Source organism: Psittacula echo (genome assembly GCF_963264785.1).
Source record: "Psittacula echo genome assembly, chromosome: 5".
Taxonomy (NCBI): domain Eukaryota; kingdom Metazoa; phylum Chordata; class Aves; order Psittaciformes; family Psittacidae; genus Psittacula; species Psittacula echo.
Genome location: NC_137739.1, coordinates 88,015,118 through 88,034,242, shown reverse-complemented (window position 1 = coordinate 88,034,242; position 19,125 = coordinate 88,015,118). Strand labels below are relative to the sequence as shown.

General features: G+C 52.2%; 1 protein-coding gene across 2 annotated transcripts in view; it reads right to left on the bottom strand.

Moving 5' to 3' along the window:
- Positions 1-19,125, bottom strand: part of KDM2A (lysine demethylase 2A) — a 51,616-nt gene that overhangs the window by 15,359 nt on the left and 17,132 nt on the right. The window contains exons 1-11 of one of the 2 annotated variants that reach the window (XM_080617538.1): positions 13,044-13,063; positions 12,525-12,663; positions 11,303-11,381; positions 9,956-10,002; positions 9,423-9,601; positions 7,917-8,023; positions 7,289-7,382; positions 5,387-5,540; positions 3,793-3,908; positions 2,715-2,841; positions 900-1,321 (exon numbers count right to left, since the gene is read on the bottom strand). In XM_080617538.1, coding sequence (XP_080473664.1) covers positions 900-1,321; positions 2,715-2,841; positions 3,793-3,908; positions 5,387-5,540; positions 7,289-7,382; positions 7,917-8,023; positions 9,423-9,601; positions 9,956-10,002; positions 11,303-11,381; positions 12,525-12,654 — 1,455 coding nt within the window. In that variant the 5' untranslated portion in view covers positions 12,655-12,663; positions 13,044-13,063. Of the gene's footprint in view, positions 1-899; positions 1,322-2,714; positions 2,842-3,792; positions 3,909-5,386; positions 5,541-7,288; positions 7,383-7,916; positions 8,024-9,422; positions 9,602-9,955; positions 10,003-11,302; positions 11,382-12,524; positions 12,664-13,043; positions 13,064-19,125 lie in introns of those variants that run through there. The other variant, XM_080617537.1, reaches the window with a different exon arrangement.

Below are 19,125 nucleotides of genomic sequence, written 5' to 3'. Positions count from 1 at the left end.
GGTGAGGCCACCCCACTGCAGTGGCTCAGAAACACATGTGCTGAGTACTTGAAGAAGCCACAGGAAACCAGAAGCGCAGCCCCCCAGCAGCACCTACTCGCACTCCTTTAGCTCTGCCAGAGCTTGGCCTGCACACAACAGCTCACCCTGGCACCCCAAAGCTGCACCCACTGCTCCAACCACAGCACAGCACTGGATTTACCATGTAAAACTATCAGGAGACAGCACCTGGAACCAAGAAACACAACAGCAAAGACGAGGATACACCCATGGCTGTATATGGTGTCAGCTTTGGCACAGGCAAGCAGCTGAGCAGATCACCATCAGCAAGGAAGGGAGAAGGTGGTAACTGTGGTTTGAGGGACTAAACTGGATTTCTGGGGAGAAGTGAGGCTGAAAGGGCTGAGACAGCTCCTGGAGGCAGCTCAACAGGTTTGGCAGATACAGCTCAGGGTGTAAAGCAGGATGGGGAGAAGGGGTAAGACTCACATAACCTAAAGCCACATTCTGTGCAAACAACCCAAAGAAAGGCGGCCAAATCCACCTGGGGCAAGGGAAGGGCTCTAACTGTCAGTGTCCAGCAGCTCAAGGAGTCCACAGCCAGAACTGGACACAAACTGCATCACAGGCAAGCACCCTTGCACTGACACCCATAAGGGACCCAGACAGGGCTTAGAGGGTCCCCACAGGAGTCTCAGCCATGCTGCTCAGCCCTGACCCAAAATCCAAGCCATGGGTGTCCCTCAACATCAACTGGTGCAATATAAACCTCCTGGAGAGGAAGGACCCCAAGCCTGCAGACACATCACCCCCTCACCCCAGGATGGTGAGATAAGGTCAGGATCAATCCCAGCACCCTGGCAACCAAAGGAACTTGCACCCCCGTCACATCTCCCTACCTTGACGTCAGCGATGAGAGCATCCTCATCCTCAATGCCGGTGGGAACACACTTCTTGTGCAGGGGAAGTGACTCCAGCTTGTCCACGAGGCAGCGCAGCCCCTCCAGCTCAAACTGGGTCAGATGCACCTTCCTGCTCTTGCGTGGGCTGCCTCCATTGGGATCACAGGCCTGGCCGTTCTGGGAGCCCCGGCTGGAGTCGGAAGAGTCCATAGATGGGGTCTTCTTCAGACCTGGCAGGCTGCTCCGGCAGCTCTTGCCCAGTTCATCATAGTCCACATTGGCACCGTTGGCAATGGGGCTGGTGAGAATGGATCTCCTTGTGACCGGTCGCCGGGGCTCCTTCCCTGCTCCATCCTCATCCTCTTCCTCCTCCTCTTCCTCTTCCATGTTTACCGAGTCTGAGGAGCTCAGCTCCATATCTGCCATGATGGAGAAAGAGTGAGAAGAGCACAGTGGCCAGGCACTCACAGAAGGTATTTCTAGAGAAGTCCATCAGAGATGTTGGAGCAACAGATACATTATGGGGACAAAGCAGAAGGAAAGGATGGGACATTTTGCAGTTGGAAAAGAACAGCTAAAACCCTTTCCCATTCCTGGCTCGTTTTGTGGAAAGGTGAAGCACAGGACATAGGAAAACATCCCAGAGTAGGAGACAGCAACGCCCTAGACAGGATTTCATACAATACTAGAATGGTTTGGGTTGGAAAGGACCTTAAAGATCATCTAAGTCCAACCCGTGGGCAGTGGCATCTTTCACTGTATCAGGTTGCTTGAAGTCCCATCCAACTTGATTTGCTTTGGAGGGCTTGGGATCTGCAGCCACCTGGTCCTGAGTGATTTGAAACCTTGATCCTGCCTTCATGATGGGAGAAAGAGGATGTGGACTTTAACTAGATGACTGTGAGGTCTCTGAGCCTGATAAAACACCCGTCTCTGACAGCTCTCCTTCTCCCTTCCTCTCAGCTCTCTGCACTGGTTCCCACTTCACACTGCTCAGTGGTAAAGGTGATGAAGGTGCTGGAGATCTCCAGGCAGGAGGAGGACAGAGATGGCCTTTCCCAAACCAAGTGTTGAGGGGCATCTTCAGGGAAAGGACAAGAACTGGGAGCTGCTTCCCCCTGCTAGAGCTCCTTGGACAGAAAGCTCCAAAGAGGCTGTAGCTGTGAGGAGAGGTGCCCCTGGGTCAGTATTCACAGCCTCTGAGGGGAGGGAGGGCAGATTTGCCCCAAGGGCCTTGGGTGGAGGCTGTTCAGCTTTCTCCTGTTCTGAAGAAAGGTCTCTCTGTAAGAAACCATCTCTTGTAAGGAGGCCAAAGATTCCTTTTGCAAGGAGACTCCCTGCACACATAACTCTGACAGTGCTTTAAACTCTGTGTGCAGGAAGGTCCTGATCAGCCAGAAGGCATTTCTGCCCCACAGCACAGCAGTGGGGACTTCAACTTCCCTCCACCTCTTCTATTAAAGGCTTTGTGTGTACCAGCAAGTGCAGGAACTTGTGTGCTGGTTTTACACAAGCAAAGGAACCTGGCCTGTACCAAAAGAGGAAGCAAAACTGTTTGGTTTTGACTGCTCATTCAAAGGGAAAGAAAGAAATGGCACCTCCTTTGGCCAGTCTGCAATGCCATCAGCTGTCCTCTGACTGCTCAGTGCAGCAAACAGTGCCAAGGGAGGAAATACCCACAGAAACACCTTGTGAAACTGAGGAAGTGATGGTTCCAAAGTGATTCTTCCCCTGGCCAGCACCCCTGCAGGAGGGTGCTTTGATACAGGTGAGGGAAGAATAAGGGCTGGATGGTCAATGCAGGGGGCTTACCCATACTGAGTGATTCCTTCTGGAAGTCCTTGGTGAGATGGGAGCGGCTGGTGATGCAGTAGACATAGCGCTCCAGCACGTACCAACACATCTCGTAATAGAAGGGATAACGAAACTTATTTGGGACCTGCAAAAGAGGAGAGGAAAAAGGGGATTGGCTCAGGCCTCCTCCACCACCAGGCAGCACAGAGATAGCTCTTATTTATTACTGCTGCCTCAAACCAGACTGATCCCCTCCTGAGAGACAGGAAATGCATGTACATGTGTAACAGCATCATTCATCCTTCTGGCAGCCTGATGTAATTCTCCTTGCAGGAGGATGTTATCACCAAGCAGAGCAGAGACCAGGCACTATTCACTTGCAAGCCATTAACATTTCATTTCTCTTTGTTAGGGTTGCAGCTCTTCCCCCACAGACCTTCTCAGCAGTACAAGAAGAAGTGGCAGAGTGCCACAAAAGGTTGCAGCTGAAGGGAAGAGGTTCAAGGCCTCCTCCTGAACCACAGCACAGCATCTGACAGGATTTGTATGAAGGGAAAGGGTTGGTCTATGCAGAGGTTTAATCAAGCTCAGCTATTTAGCAGAGTGCTATCAGGGCTCTGTCACATCAGTGCCAGCAATTCACATGCTGGTAGAAGATGCTCCTGACCCTGCTGCTGTCCTCACCTTCCTGAGGCTACTCAGATGGTGGAGCTGCATCATCCTGTGTCTCAGCTACTCTGGATGATGGTCTGACATCTGAGTGCTAACCCACAAGTCCTGCCTGCTGCAGGACCTTAAACTGCTTTGGAGAAGCCATCAGGCTGTCCATCACAGCCCATGAGTGCCCTGAAGCCTCTCTGCACAGCAGGACCCGTGTCTCCGCATGGAGCAAGCAAGAACACCTGCTTGCCAACAGCATTCTCTGCTCCAGACCTGTACGTTTAGGAGGCTTGGACATTATGCTTACAGAGAGCTGGAGTTGGAGCCATCTGTCCCAGGGGGAGACAATTTCTCTGCCTGCACAGCACTGCTCTTGGCCGCACTCTCCCCACCACCCCAGGAGCCCACATCCTCCCACCTTCCCACAGGTCCTTACCCGTGTCCGGTCTTCAATGCTGTAGATCCGGAGCTGCATAGGGATGTTGAAGCTGTGTAAGAAGTTGCCTCCAAACACCAGTGTGTCCATGGGAGTGTACACAGCATGGATCCAACCTTGGAGAGAAAGCAGAGCTTGAAGCATCCTGGGGGAGGTCAAGGTCTCACAACTGACAGTCCCTACTAATTCAAACACTGCTGCACCACTCAGTACCAGCTCACTTGATCCCACTAATGGCTAGAGACAGACTTGTACTCAAGCACTTCAATACACCTATGGATCTGTCCTCTCATGGTGACCCATGTGCCTGTATCCACCTCCTGTCCAATGCTTTTTGTGGAGCAGTGCCTCCTAATTGAGTTAGGCCTAAGAATATCAGCAACAAGGAAAACAGCCTTCTCAAGGCTGGTTAACTGTTAAAGTACCCTCAAAGGAACGCAAGTTCCAGCCCTGTTACCTTCAAGGCCAAGCAATCCAGACAAGCCCAACGTTTTGGGTATTGCAGCAGGGTTTCGTTAAGGCAAGGGCACTCAATTCAAAAGAAGAGTCAGTTGTGATAACAGGACTCAAATGAGTAACTTGTACAACCCCTGGGGTTTTCTGTTCCTGCTGTAAGTTACAGCACAACCCTGCACTGCTGTTGGAGATGAAACGGGGTACAGCAGCCTTTGACATCAGAGACAGGCTTAGGGACATGATTTATATGCAACAGTTATTAGCAGGAGTCCAACAATGTTTCTTCTGACAAGGGAGTATTGCCTACTGCAAGAGGAACAGGTTACAGACATCCCAGGCCTCCATCCCAGGTTCTAAAGGCCGGTCCTTGCAACCAACCAACTTGAGCTGCTTTTTCATCTGCCTCGTCTCTTCTGCCTCTGCTCTTCTCTAGCACTGCACTGCACTAACTGTGCACGCAGATACTGCTGATGCCCTCCAGTTATTCTGCTTCCTAAACCAAGCCAGGCTAAAGGATTCTTTTAACTCTTGAGTGTTCCCATTCCCAACCTCAGCCTCCTTGCCCAAGCTCTCCGCAAAACAGTTACCTGCAAGTCTCCCCCTGGTTTTGCTTCCCAGCTCCCTGCTGGGTTTCAGTATTTTCCAGCATCCCATTTTCTAGCTATATGCTTTCAGTTCTCCCATCTCCAGTACATGCAGACTGTTCCATTGCCTTTCCTTGTGTCCAGAGCAATCACCTTGCTCCTTACACACTGGCTCCCTTCCTTGCTTCACAACTGGACTAGAACTGTACAGTGACCTCACAAGCTGTGAGGATGAGGAGGATAAGGAGCTGTGCTGCCTTGGGCACCACTCTGCATGTCACCATGAAAAGCACTGGGAAAGCCTCCTTTAGTGACTATCCAGAGTGATGTGAGCCAGCCACAGCTTTCTCATCACTTGGGCTGACTGCACAGTGCCATGACAGGCATGTTTTGGGAGCTGGCAAGCAAGAGGATGGAGCTACGTCACATCTCCCTCTCCCAGTTACATGAAGAGGAAGCTAAATCCTGCCTGTTTCCAGTTTGTGTCCTAAGAGTTTCGGTCTCTTGCCACAATGCTGGCAAAGGGCAGGAAGGACCTGCCCACCCTGTGGTACCTGAGGGGATGACAAATGTGTAGCCCTGCTTGAGCTCGATGCGCTGGCACTCCGACACTCTGTCCCCAAGGAAAATGTCTCCCTGCTTCCCTGAGAGAAGCCAGTTTTCATAGAGCTCCAGGTTCTGCGGTGTAGGAGGGATCAGCCAGAAGATCTGCAGATGAAGACAACACGTGTATGTAAGTCATAACACAACTGACAGCTATTAAATACTGCCTGCTTCTTCCAAACCTGCCCTGCTCCCTCTCCAGGCATCTGAATCTGTTCCTTTCCCCACCAGAGGATGCAAATCCAGAGACATTCTCAGTAAAGCAACCTGAACATGTCCCATTGGAGCAGGCAAGCTGCTGAGTGAGGTCTTTCCTGACCTAACTCACCGAGCACCACAGGTAGACTGAGCTTGGGATGCTTTGTGAGGTTTTGTTTCTATCAGTGTTAAGAGACAGAGCCTACCAAAGACACTAGAGTATTAGAGACAGATACTCACCTGAGTGTTTCTGCCATGTTAGTAAGAGCTACAACTGAACTAGAGATTTAAACGGGTCTGGATCCATGCAATGGATCTGAAGGGGGCCTACAAGGATGCTGGGGATGGACTCTTCATTAGGGACTGTAGTGACAGGACAAGGGGTAATGGGTTCAAACTGAAACAGGGGAAGTTTAGATTGGATCTAAGGAAGAAATTCTTTACTGAGAGGGTGGTGAGGCACTGGAATGGGTTGCCCAGGGAGGTGTGAATGCTCCATCCCTGGCAGTGTTCAAGGCCAGGTTGGATGAGGCCTTGGGTGACATGGTTTAGTGTGGGGTGTCCCTGCCCATGGCAAGGGGGTTGGAACTGGATGATCTTAAGGTCCTTTCCAACCCTAACTATTCTAAGATTCTATGATTCAATGCAGGTGGCAAGAAGATATCCAGCCCCAACTAGGCTGTTCAGAGACTGTTAGCTCTTCAGGGGAAGGCACTGGAGCCACAAACCATCAACAGGAGTCTGGCAGCTACATCTCCTTTGCAAGGAAAGGTGGGTGAATAGCCCAGATTCTTCAGGTAGGGCAGAGTTTGCTGCTGCCCCATCCCTGGCAGTGTTCAAGGCCAGGTTGGACACAGGGGCTTGGAGCAAGCTGCTCTAGTGGAAGGTGTCCCTGCCCGTGGCAGCGGTTGGAACTGGAGGAGCTTTAAGGCCCTTTCCAACCCAAATCATACATAGTTGTATGGAATGCCTGCACAATTATAACTGGAAGAAACCCATCAGGGGACAAACACTGCACTCAGATAAAGGCTGCAACCAGAGAGACTCAAACTCAATGAAGCCTGAGGTTTGGTTTTAGTCTCTTGGGCTGAGCTCAGCTCCAGGAAGCGACTCGGGAGAACAGCTTAAACCTGACACTGTTTCAGAGCTACGTCGCACCAGAAACCATTCAAGTGTTCTGCATTGAAGCCCTGTCAGTAACCTTTAGTTCAAATGCTCCTGAAGTCACTTCATGTTTTAAGGTGACCCCTTACGTATATGTTGGCTATTTAAACCCCCTGAAAGGCTTAGCTTTAGGAGCAGCTCCCATCCATCTTTAATTACCTTTCTTCAGCTTGCTGCTGCTCCCAGTGTGCTATTTGTGCCACACCAAGGGGTGATCAGCCATGCAGTCAAATCACCTCTCAGAAGCCAAGGCACTGGATGAATTGGGTTATTCTACTCAGTGTATTTAGCCCTTTATAAGGTTGTCTTGGCATCATTCCTACAGCACGGGTTTTCAGCCTGTGCCTGGTGGACCTCTGATCAATCAGTTTAGGATGGAAAGACTTCAATTTGCTGTCCGGAACCTGCATCCTCAAGGATTAACAAGAGGATAGACTAAAAGCCGCTCTCCTAAAGCATTTGTAACTGTCCAACAGGGACTGTCCTCCTACCTTTCCCCCTCGGTGGATGTGGTACCACACAGAAGTGCCACCGAAGTCCACATGGAAGTCTGTGTAGCAGCCCTTGACACTCATCAGACAGTATCTGGTGGAGAACAAGACAGGGATAAGGTGAAATGAGTGGTGGGCCACATTTGACAGCAGATAAAACATATTCAAAGGGAATGGGCTGCCTAAACCCAGAGTCACAGCAGTGCCAGCACACAATTACTGCAGTGCTAAGCACCTGAGCTGCAGGGAGGTGGTGGTTTGCAGGAGGGCTCACTTTGCAGTTATATCACATCCCCAGACAAAGATCTAATCCAGGCAAGAGCAGAGCTCTCATCCTCACACATCTGCAGCTCTAGAAACCCACTGTCACAGGCCTATGGGGCAGGACAGGCAATGCTCAGCAGCTGAACTGGCTCCAGATGTTTCAAGGTGGTGAGCACTGAGAGTGCCACCCTTCCATGCATCATTTGTTAGGAGCTTAAATAACTGACTGCAGCATCCCTAACCAGCATCACAAGACTGTTCCTCCCTCTTCCTCTTGGTACAAATCACTTCTGCCTTGGGCAGTTCTCTTGCAAGAGATGCTCTGCTGCCTGCCACCACGGGAACAGCTCGGGAAGTCACTTACTTCTGCACCTTTGGATACTGCATCTCCAGGATGGCATTCGTAGACTCTGTCTGACTCTCCTTCAGGTGCCTGGGCCACATGTTATCGACCCAGTCAATCAAATCCACCTACAGCAGGAAGGTGGGAGACATGAGTAGAGATGACAGGGGAACTGTAACCCCTTCTGATACCCCCCCAGGATGTCCTAGAAGCTCAAATACCTATTGCCTGCCTGGTAGGCCCATAGCTCTCATGTGCAACCTTCCCCATTGCGCTGGTGCAATCCCACACGTAAAGCACTTTAGGACCAGCTGCTCTGATGCCAGTTGCTGTACAGTGACCCCGTGATTTCACACAAGCAGCGAACACCACAGCAAGATCCCAAGCATGGTACTGGGATGCCGGTCATCTACCTAGGGGCTAGGCAGGAACTGGTATGCATTGGGGATACATAAACCATGCAGGGCAGCATCTGCCTGGGTGGGATTCAAGTCACGAAGCTTCAGGACAGCCCCAGAGCAGGCAGAGATGTCCAGGCTCCCTCTACAGTTAACAGGGAGAAGTGAACGGCCCTACAGAGCTGCCCCTTCCTCTTCCCCGACTGCAGAAGGCGTCCACGATGTCCATCCCCGTTTTGACACCGTCAAATTGCTTTCTGCCCCCTTCCAGCACAGCTCCAGTCTTGGCCTCCTCTGCCCTCCGAGATTTCAGCACCAGAACCCCTCCCTGCCACACCACAGAACCCTCTGGAATCCCAGATGCACACAGGGTTGGTGTCCTAACGGGACCATGGTTTCCAAACACCAGGAAAACCTCAAAGCTCAACCAGCAGCCAGGCTTTAGCTGCTCTCTCCAAATGCAGCTGAGCTCTGCTGTCCCATACATGATGGGAGGTCCCCCCTTGCTCTCCACTGCGGCCTCTCTCTTGCCACAGTGGAGCTGATCACTGCCGCAGGATGCAGGAGAGGGCTCCACACCAAGCATCAGTGAAGAGCACAGATGTAAGGTAGACCCAAGACTGAATGACAGCCAAGGTCTTGGCAAGCAGTGGAAGTGGCTAACTGGGAGAGGCTGGAAGCCAGCATCCCCATCCTGTCCTCAGTGCTCCCTGTGGCTGAGCACCAACCTGACCTCTCTATTCAAACTGAGGTGCTTGTTCTTGATCAGCAGCCAGCAGGAGGAGGTTACTTCCCTTTAATTATTCCTTCCTATTAATTGCTAATAGCCAATCCATTAGCTGCTAGGGAGCTCTCTGCAGAAGAAGTCAGCTCTCTGCAGGGACTTGACCACGGTGGCTTGCCCATACAGGATGAGGATGCGCAGGCTAGGTCTGACTATGAGATCAGCTCCAGCAAACAAGGTCCATGTCAGACACAGGGATCAGCTCCAGCAGCTTCCAGAGCACAGCAGTGACATCCCTGGTTGAGCCCATGCATGTTATGAGCAGCTCTTCTCCTGCACTCAATGCCAGACTGCACCTTACCTATCGAGGCCCACAAGCACAAGGGAAGGAAGAGCCATGCTCACCGTAGCAGGTCTCTGCACCAGGTTCTCCAGTTTGGTGTGGCTGAACTCCAGGCTGATGACGTTGTAAAGTTTCTCCCTCTCAGCCTCTGGTGTTTCGTAGTAACGTGCCCACTGTGCCATGGACATCTCGATGTCCCTCTGTGTGTTCACATCCATGACATCCACCATCCGCCGGCTCCCTGCCGGGACAGACAGATGTCACTGGAACCATCCCTGTGCACAATGGACCACCCAGAAGAGATGCTCCAAGAGACACAAGATCCTTCCTCAAAGAACCCACTCACACCAGTGGGATGTTCTGGCCTCTCTGTAACTTCATCTTCTTCCATACCCACATTGAAACTGAACCTGCTTCAGGTTAAACTGGACTCAAGCAGGTAAAAGCTGTGATCCACTGGCTCAGGCACACTGGGGGAGCCACATAACCAGACCTCCCATTGGTACCAGACCACTGATACACCCAATGACTCCCCCCATCCCTCCCCATCTGCCCAGGGCACACCAGAGGCGTGCTGTGGTCCCCGGACACTTACCAACGCAGAGCCGCACATCATTGACGCTGAAGTCTGGGTCTGGCATCCTGCAGGACAAAGACTTTGCTAAAACATCATGAAATGCTTCTGGTTGCAGACCCTTCCCACCTCTAACCCCAGTATTAGCACCCAGAAGATGCTACTGGGCTTCTTTTCCTCTTGGATGTGGGTGAAGAGCATGAAACCAGATCTCTGGGGTGAAACACAGGGCCCCAACTCCTGGCTAAGGAAGCAGATTTGGGAACAGGAAACACCATCTCCAGAGCACGAGCTCTTGTAGTGGCTTCTGGCAGATGCTCCAGCAGGCTTTGAGCTAAGCAATCCCAGCTCTCATTTGAGAGACTGCTCCTATGAGTTATCCCAGCATAAAGAGCACAGCCAGACCCACACAAGGGATGTATTTCACTGACACAGCAGAACTCCTCTCCCTGTTTGTACTGGCACACTTATCTGTACAAACACAGGCAGAATGGGCAGGCAGCCATTCAAGCAGCTCTTGACCCAGAGAAATCACCAAAAGCTCAGAGGAAATCCAGGTTCGCCCACATTGGAATCCTCAGGATCAAATCCTTGCCTTTCCAAACCACCCAGCAGCTAAACCTGAGCGTGGTACCATCTAAGTCACCCCAGTACAGCACATCATGCACTAGGTGAGATGCTGCCCATCCATTCACAGCCAGCTGAGGAAGTTAAGAGCAACGTGGATCATACTGGCTCTGACAAAGGCTAATTTATCCTTTTAACCAAACCCAAACCCCACTGACCCAGCAGAAACACCCAATCAGATCAGGTCTGAGGTTTATTTAAAGCCAGCTGTAATGTTTTATAGCATCACTTGCCTTAAAACTACATCTACCACCCCACAGTGTATTTATACGAACACCATAAATCAGCACAAAGTCCTGCATCAGCACAGCTTTACACCCCAAGCTGTAAACTTTGATTGACTGTAGCAAGAGACAGAGATGGCAGCTTAGAAGTAACCACATTGGATAAATCAGGTTGGAATTGCTGGGAAATGCCAGAAACACTACAAATTGCTTGACTCTGGCAAGTGATGCTGTATTACTAGGAAAGGAACCCAGCCAGATGTTGCATCAGAGCAGCAGTGGGATTTGCCAGGCATTTAGTTGCACTGTGGTCACCTACAGCCAACTCTGACTTTAAGTCCAGACTAGAAAGAACAGGATAACTGAGGTGGAAGATACTTCTCACTGCAGGTAAAGAACAGTACGGACAGGACACTGCCATTAACAACTTGGTTTCAGATCCAGCTACCAGGATCAGATCCCACATAACGTGAGGAGAGAGGCAGGAAATCAGGAGTCCTCCACCCCTAACACTTACTTTATCCCCAAGCCATCGGAGCTCCTGAAGATGAGAGGGTCCCTCAGGCCACCCCTCTGGATGTATTCAACTGTGAAGTCTGTGAGAAACAAAAGGGAAAGTGTTAGTGGAGATTCCTGCGGAGGACTAGAGACAAAGTGAGGTTTGAAAGGATCTCTGGAGCTCTCTACTTCCACCCTGCTCCCAGCAAGCTGAATTCAGCCTTGGAGGAGGTTGTTCAGAGCAGTTGAGAGCTGAGAACCTCCTCTTATCCCTGTGGCAAGGCTCACCAGCAAAAGCAAGTGCTGCTCCTTGCTATTTCTACACTCTTTGGAGACCCTGGAACTCCTCTGAGGCAGTTCTGTGAGCAGCATGGTGTGTGCTGCTGACAAACCTCAAACACAGCCTCTAAGGAGGGAATTTGCTCCAACAAGCAGCACCAGGCAGGGGAACAGCGTGGATTTTGGTCCTCACTTCCCTAAGAAGCTCCGAGCCAAGTTAGAGATGCCCTGAAGGAATGCTCCTCCCTCATGGTAAATCCTTGCGAGGGATGCACTGGCTGTGTGATGAAAAGACATCCCACTGAGCCATATGTGTGGTGAAAGAAAAGGGAGAGATCCCACAGAGCCTCTGAATTAAGCGTCTAGTAGACATGTGGCTGCAATTACAGGTGCTGACCCAGGCACACCCTCTTGTTCCTGGCTGCCATGTGTCCCAGCAAGCCTGCAGATGGGCTCCTTCCTCTCCAGACTGAGGGGATTCCATGCCATTCCCCCATACACACTCCCTGTTATCAGCTCCCTTGGTCCAAGGGCTTAGCAGGCTTGAGCCAATCCTCCATCAATACACCTCGTATCACCTTCCAACTGCTTGGGAACTGCACAGGACTTGTAGGGAAGCAGGTAGGAACATCGCCCACCACTTAGGTTATGGAAGCAAAGGGGTTTCCAAGCACAGAACGGGTCTGAACAGCAGTTTTCCCAGCTTCACAGGAAGATGGGAAGTAAAGGGTAGCAAAACACAGGCGAGGATTTAGGACTGCATTAACACCACAACTGCCTTGTAACCACCCTTTAAGGCAGCCAGGGAAGCTCTGGGTGTAGTCAGATGCACAAGAGCACATCCAGCTGTGAGCATTGCTGGCTTTCCACAGGGAAAGGTCACCTCACACCATGGAGAAGCAGCCAGGGACAGCAGCTGTGTGGTTACTGACAGCAGCAACACAGCCTGCCCCAAGACAAACCTTTGCCTTCCATGAAGACCACGAAGGTGGAGTTAAACTTGTTGGTGGACAGCTTCTCCTCGAGGTCAAACGTCCTCTTGCCTTCAATTTCATCGTCAGAGATGCCATCATCCTCGTAACGCCGCCTCATCGTGCCACGCTGAGGAGAGAACGGAGCAGGAGGTAAGAGGTAGGGACCAAGAGGGACAACCAGGGCCTCTGGGGGAGCCCTTGATCCCTGCTTCTGCTCCCAGAGAAGAGACCCTGGATTATATTATCCAGGATTCCTCTTGCTCCAAAAGCACTGTTGGGATCAGTCTGCAAGAGGGATGTGCCAGAGAAGATCTACTTAAGCAATGTCTGCCCTAGCTCCAAAACACACCACTGAAACACCAGGTTTGCTCCTCCTCCAACCAACAGATTTGTGCAAGTTGGGCTGTATGGGAGACAGATAATGCACTCCCAATGAGTGCCAACACAGAAACATGTGAAGAGGGGGAATAGTTCAGTGTAACTGGGGACAAGAAAGAAGAATGTTACCTGGTTTTGCAAGTGCGTCAGTATTTTGCTGCACTGGAGGGGAATTTAACCCCCTGTCACAATGCCAAGTGATAGAGGAAGGGGTTTACGCTGAAGACAATTCCCAAGTTTTCAGCTTTGGTTATGCACAGAAGCTGATTTATTCCCTTATTTGTGTGTGTGGGAGCAGCAGGAGGGGAAATAACCCTTTTCTGACAGGGTCTCTAAGTACATCTGTACTGGGATGCCTGACAGACATCCTCTTCCAGCAGTCCTGGATCTGGAAGGAATTACTGTCCCCAGCTGTTTGCCACCCCTCCATGCTTCCTTTGTGGGAATGCTCCCTAAATCCCCCCAGATAAAAGTGAACCTGATCTGAATTAGCCAAGCTGACATTGCCCAATTTGGGATGCTCCCGCTGTAAAGCATCCACACCAATGGGGATAGCAGAGAGGCAGGGATGGGGCAGGAGATGATGCAGCAGCTGCTGTCACATCTGGGCTGGAAGCTGGAGGCAGCAGCATGGTGGCAGTGGGAACAGGGTCACATCCCACCAACAGCCATGGATCACGATGCTGGGATGGCAAAAGTCACCATCACTAATGAGGTGACCAGCATGCACATCGAGTCATGGAATGGTTTGTGTTGGAAGGGGCCTTCAAGCTCATCCAGCTCCAATCCCTGCCACGGGCAGGGAGCCCTTCCACTGGAGCAGCTTGCTCCAAGCCCCTGTGTCCAACCTGGCCTTGAACACTGCCAGGGATGGGGCAGCCACAGCTTCTCTGGGCACCCTGGGCCAGCGCCTCAGCACCCTCACGGGGAAGAGCTTCTGCCTCAGACCCAACCTGAACTGCCCCTCTGTGCATCACAGTCCCTGCACAACCTCCCACTGCCTGGGGTGTTTGACAGCTCATTTCTTCCTTATTTTAGGTTCTCTTGATGAAAGCCCTGGCATGGGTGAGGGTTTCTTTTGCCCCCAGCCCTGCCTGGTCTCCTTCCCCTTCCCCTTAACCCCTGCTCCCCCAAACCCATCACAGCTACAGTAACTGCATCAAACACACCTGGGTATCAAATCATCCATCACTGATCACTACGTTGCTTTGCTGGTCCCTCTCTTCTTCCCTGTGCTGTGGCTGCCCCATCCCTGGCAGTGTTCAAGGCCAGGTTGGACACAGGGGCTTGGAGCAAGCTGCTCTAGTGGAAGGTGTCCCTGCCTGTGGCAGCAGTTAGAACTGGATGAGCTTTAAGGTCCCTTCCAAACCAAACCATTCCATGATTCTTTTTAGCCTTACCTTTTTAAACAGCACCAGTGAAAGGGAAAGGATCCCCTCGTACACATGTATTGCTTTAAAGATGCTTCTAAAACTCATTAACTCACCCATACAGGAGCATGTGGAGACAACTCCTGATACCTCCAGCCTCACACTCCCAAGGAGGCTGATCAATTCACAAGTCACTTCCCTGCCATCAAAGCAGAGCTCCTTATCCCTCTTTGCTGTTAACACCTCATTAGTTTTCCCCTTCCCAGACACCTGAACAGGGACACAAACACCTCATCTGCAAGGCAGGGATACAGGGCTGAGAATGAGGGGAGCATCCCAGAAAGAGCCCCGAGTATACTGAACCCAGGCCCTATGTTAATGATGGGTACTGTGTCTCAAGCCACCCACTACACCTGCTATGAAGGAGGAGTAGTTTCTTTCACTCTCTTTAATGATACGAAGATAAAACTCACTTTACTCGCAGGCTTTATATAAAGGCATGAATAAAAGACAAAATAAAAGTGACACCCATATTCCTGGGGAACACCTTGTGGCACCAATGCTGGGTGCCAGGGCCACGCATCCCATTGATCCCAGCACAAATCCAGGCTCTGGAGCTCCCAAACTGAGATGGGCTCTTTCGAGGAGATGCACCAGGGATGTGTTGTTATTAGTGGGAGAAGAGGACCTGGATGTGTTATATTGAAGGATAGGTCCATTTCTAAAGCACCATCCCTTAAACTCATGGAATTGGTTAACTCTGCATAGTGCTCGGTTTTAAAATCCCTGTACAGGATTTAGGGACCCATGAGCCAGAGCCTCCTGCTCAGCTTTTCCTAAAAAGTCCCACTGCTTTGGGAAAGGCTCATTTCAAACACATTCCCCCCATCAGGCACAAATCCCAGCTCCTGGAAGCATCATCCCAGCCCCCTGCTCTTCTGCTGCAACCCAAAGGCTTGAGGCCAAACTTCCAGCTCCTGGAAGCAACAGGAGGATAAAGCCTTTCCCCCCATCCACAACCCTCACACCTCACCTCCATGCTGGTAACCTGAATTAGTCCAAACCGGCTGCTTGGGAGGGATGGAGCGGGATGGCCACGGAACAGCCCCATGGAGGGAGATGCCCATGGTGAGAATGGATGGAGCAGGCACGCTGCTGTTAGCTGGGGACTGTGCCTGGGAGCTCTGGGCTCTCAGCATGGGCAGGCAGAGCTGTGCTGGCTTAACCTTGGGGGCAGGAAGCTGCCAAACCGGCTCCCATCCCTCTCAGCTCCTGGTAACCCACGGGAGGCTTTGCTGAAGGCCCACAGGCAGCACAGCTTGTGAGGGGCTCACCTCTGGGTGCCAGAGCACCCACTCTTCACCCCCCTGTTTCAGGAAGCACCACTCACTGTGCCCTGACAATGCCAGCTCAGGGTGCAAACCAGCCCAGTGATTCCAGCTCCATGCACACACATAGAACCATAGAATAGTTCGGGTTGGAAAGGACCTTAAGATCATCCAGTTGCAACCCCCCTGCCATGGGCAGGGACACCCCACACTAAACCATGTCACCCAAGGCCTCATCCAACCTGGCCTTGAACACCGTCAAGGATGGAGCATTCACAACTTCCCTGGGCAACCCATTCCAGTGCCTCAGCACCCTCTCAGTAAAGATTTTCTTCCTTAGATCCAATCTAAACTTCCCCTGTTTCAGTTTGAACCCGTTACCCCTTGTCCTGTCACTACAGTCCCTGATGAAGAGTCCCTCCCCAGCATCCTTGTAGGCCCCCTTCAGATGCTGGAAGCTGCTCTGAGGTCTCCAAGCAGCTTCTCTTCTCCAGGCTGAACAGCCCCAACTTTCTCAGCCTGGCTCCATACAGGAGGTGCTCCAGCCCCTGATCATCCTCGTGGCCTCCTCTGGACTTGTTCCAACAGTTCCATGTCCTTTTTGTGTTGAGGACACCAGAACTGCACACAATGCTCCAAGTGAGGTCTCACGAGAGCAGAGCAGAGAGGCAGGATCACCTCCTTCGACCTGCTGCTCACGCTCCTCTTGATGCAGCCCAGGATACGGTTGGCTTTCTGGGCTGCGAGCGCACACTGCAGCCGGCTCATGTTCATTTTCTCATCGACCAACACCCCCAAGTCCTTCTCTGCAGGGCTGCTCTGAATCTCTTCTCTGCCCAACCTGTAGCTGTGCCTGGGATTGCTCCGACCCAGGTGTAGGACCTTGCACTTGGCATGGTTAAACTTCATAAGGTTGACATCAGCCCACCTCACAAGCGTGTCGAGGTCCCTCTGGATGGCATCCCTTCCCTCCGGCGTATCAACCGAACCACACAGCTTGGTGTCATCGGGAAACTTGCTGAGGGCGCACTCAATCCCACTGTCCATGTCAGCGACAAAGATGTTGAACAAGACTGGTCCCAACACTGATCCCTGAGGGACACCACTCGTTACTGGTCTCCAGCCGGACATCGAGCCTTTGGCCACATTGACCCTTCCTCACCTTGGCTGGATGTAAAGGGGAAAGCCAAAGAGGCCCCTTTGCTGGGCAACCACAACTCCCATCCCAGAACAATTTAAAGTCATGGAATGATTTGGGAAGGGACCTTCAAGCTCATGCAGTCCCAACCCCCTGCCATGGTCAGGGACCCCTTCCACCAGAGCAGCTTGCTCCAAGCCCCTGTGTCCAACCTGGCCTTGAACACTGCCAGGGATGGGGCAGCCACAGCTTCTCTGGGCACCCTGGGCCAGCGCCTCAGCACCCTCACAGGGAAGAGCTTCTGCCTAAGAGCTCATCTCAGTCTCCCCTCGGGCAGGTTCAAGCCATTCCCCTTGGCCTGTCCCTACAGGCCCTTGTCCCAGGCCCCTCTCCAGGTTTCCTGCAGCCCCTTTAGGCACTGGAGCTGCTCTCAGGTCTCCCCTTCAGGAGCCTTCTCTTCTCCAGGCTGATCCAGCCCAGCTCCCTCAGCCTGTCCTCACTCCTGCCCTGAAGAGTGCTGCATGAGAGTGCAGAAGGCTTAGGTCATGCTGGCAAACAACTCAAGGAAACCTCATTTGCAGCCTTCCCTTTCTATTTCTATGCTTTCAGAGAGAGATGCAGCAGCCACGGTGCTTCCTTGTGTCAGTTTGGGCCCTTCACTGTGCAGCTGAAACACGCCTCAGATCCTGCCCTGTGATGCTGTCAGACATCAGCTGCCTGTCGTGGCTCCTGCCAGGACACCTCTGAATGCTGGGGGAACAACAGCAGCTACAGGAGACTTCAGACTACTTTGCAAGCACACAAATAACCTTGAGCATGACTGGTTTTCACTTAGCCCATTCCCAGAGAAGGAAAACAAGGAAACAAGGCTTAGCAGTACTGGCCCCACAGGCAATTCCCATTAGAGGATGAGCATAAGGAAGTGGAGGATGCTGGGCCCTATAGTCCGTCAGTTTGGGATCAGGGACACTTCAGGAGCAGGCTGTGGCTGTGTCTGCTCCTACTCCAGACACTTGAAGTTGAGAGGTTTAGGGAAGAGCAGCTCCCTGTGCAAGTGCATCCAAACCAGGCTCTTACCAACTCCTATTTGGCTCCCAGGCTGGAAGCCTCTGTGGTATTCCAGGACACACCAGGGGTTACTGCATTGGGCTGAAACTCAGGTGTGGAGTTGAACCATGAAGCTCTCACCTCAGGAGATCCAGGCTGGAATGCAGCACCAGCCATAGGGATGATGTCTGCTGCAGCCCTGTTTCAAGCAGGTATCCCTCACAGCAAGGGCAGATGACAGCACGTATCCGAGGAAAATGGTGGCCTGAAAAGCCAGGGAGCAGCAAGACAGAGCACAAGCAGGCAGGTAACCAACACAGCAGGGAAACCCCTCCTGTGCTGTCACCTCGCAGACACCCTGGTGTCCAACTGATGGGCTCAGATTTCCTTTATCCCAGTGGAATGTGAGCTGGCATGAGCTTGCTCCTTGTCACCATTCCATAGCTACTGCCAGGACAGGAAAGAGGGTGACATGGAGAAGTTGTGGTTTGAGCAACTACAGCATGGATGAATAAGGACCTTCTGGAGAAGAGAAGGCTCCTGAAGGGGAGACCTGAGAGCAGCTCCAGTGCCTAAAGGGGCTGCAGGAAACCTGGAGAGGGGCTTGGGACAAGGGCCTGTAGGGACAGGCCAAGGGGAATGGCTTGAACCTGCCCGAGGGGAGACTGAGATGAGCTCTTAGGCAGAAGCTCTTCCCTGTGAGGGTGCTGAGGCGCTGGCCCAGGGTGCCCAGAGAAGCTGTGGCTGCCCCATCCCTGGCAGTGTTCAAGGCCAGGTTGGACACAGAGGCTTGGAGCAAGCTGCTCCAGTGGAAGGGGTCCCTGCCTGTGGTAGGGCTTGGAACCAGGTGAGCTTTAAGGTCCTGTCCAACCCAAACCATTCCATGGTTCTTATTCCTTGGGAGCCTCCCCCAGACTGAGATCCCTGCAGCCACACAACTGAGCTCTAACCCTGTGCACGCTCAGCCTGGCAGCTCCCTTCCAGGTTTCCATCTGGTGTGGACACAGTTCCTGCCCTGCCAGACTGCACACCAGGCACATCAGGCACTGTCTGTCCCTCTGGAAGTGGCACCAAGCCAGCACAGGCTCTGGATTGTGCAGACCAGCTCATTTAGCAGCAACGTGACCACATGGCCAGGCCTGATCCAGATCCTGCTGGTGCCTCAGGTGGATGCTGCGCTCCTGGTGGGGATGCAGCTCAGGAAGAAGGCAATCCCACCAGGACTGACAGAGCCAGGCTTTGAGGACAGATCCCAGCCTACATGAATGTGAAGCAGACGATCTGGTCATTCACTACTGAACTTCATGAGCAAAGGAACACAGCAAGTT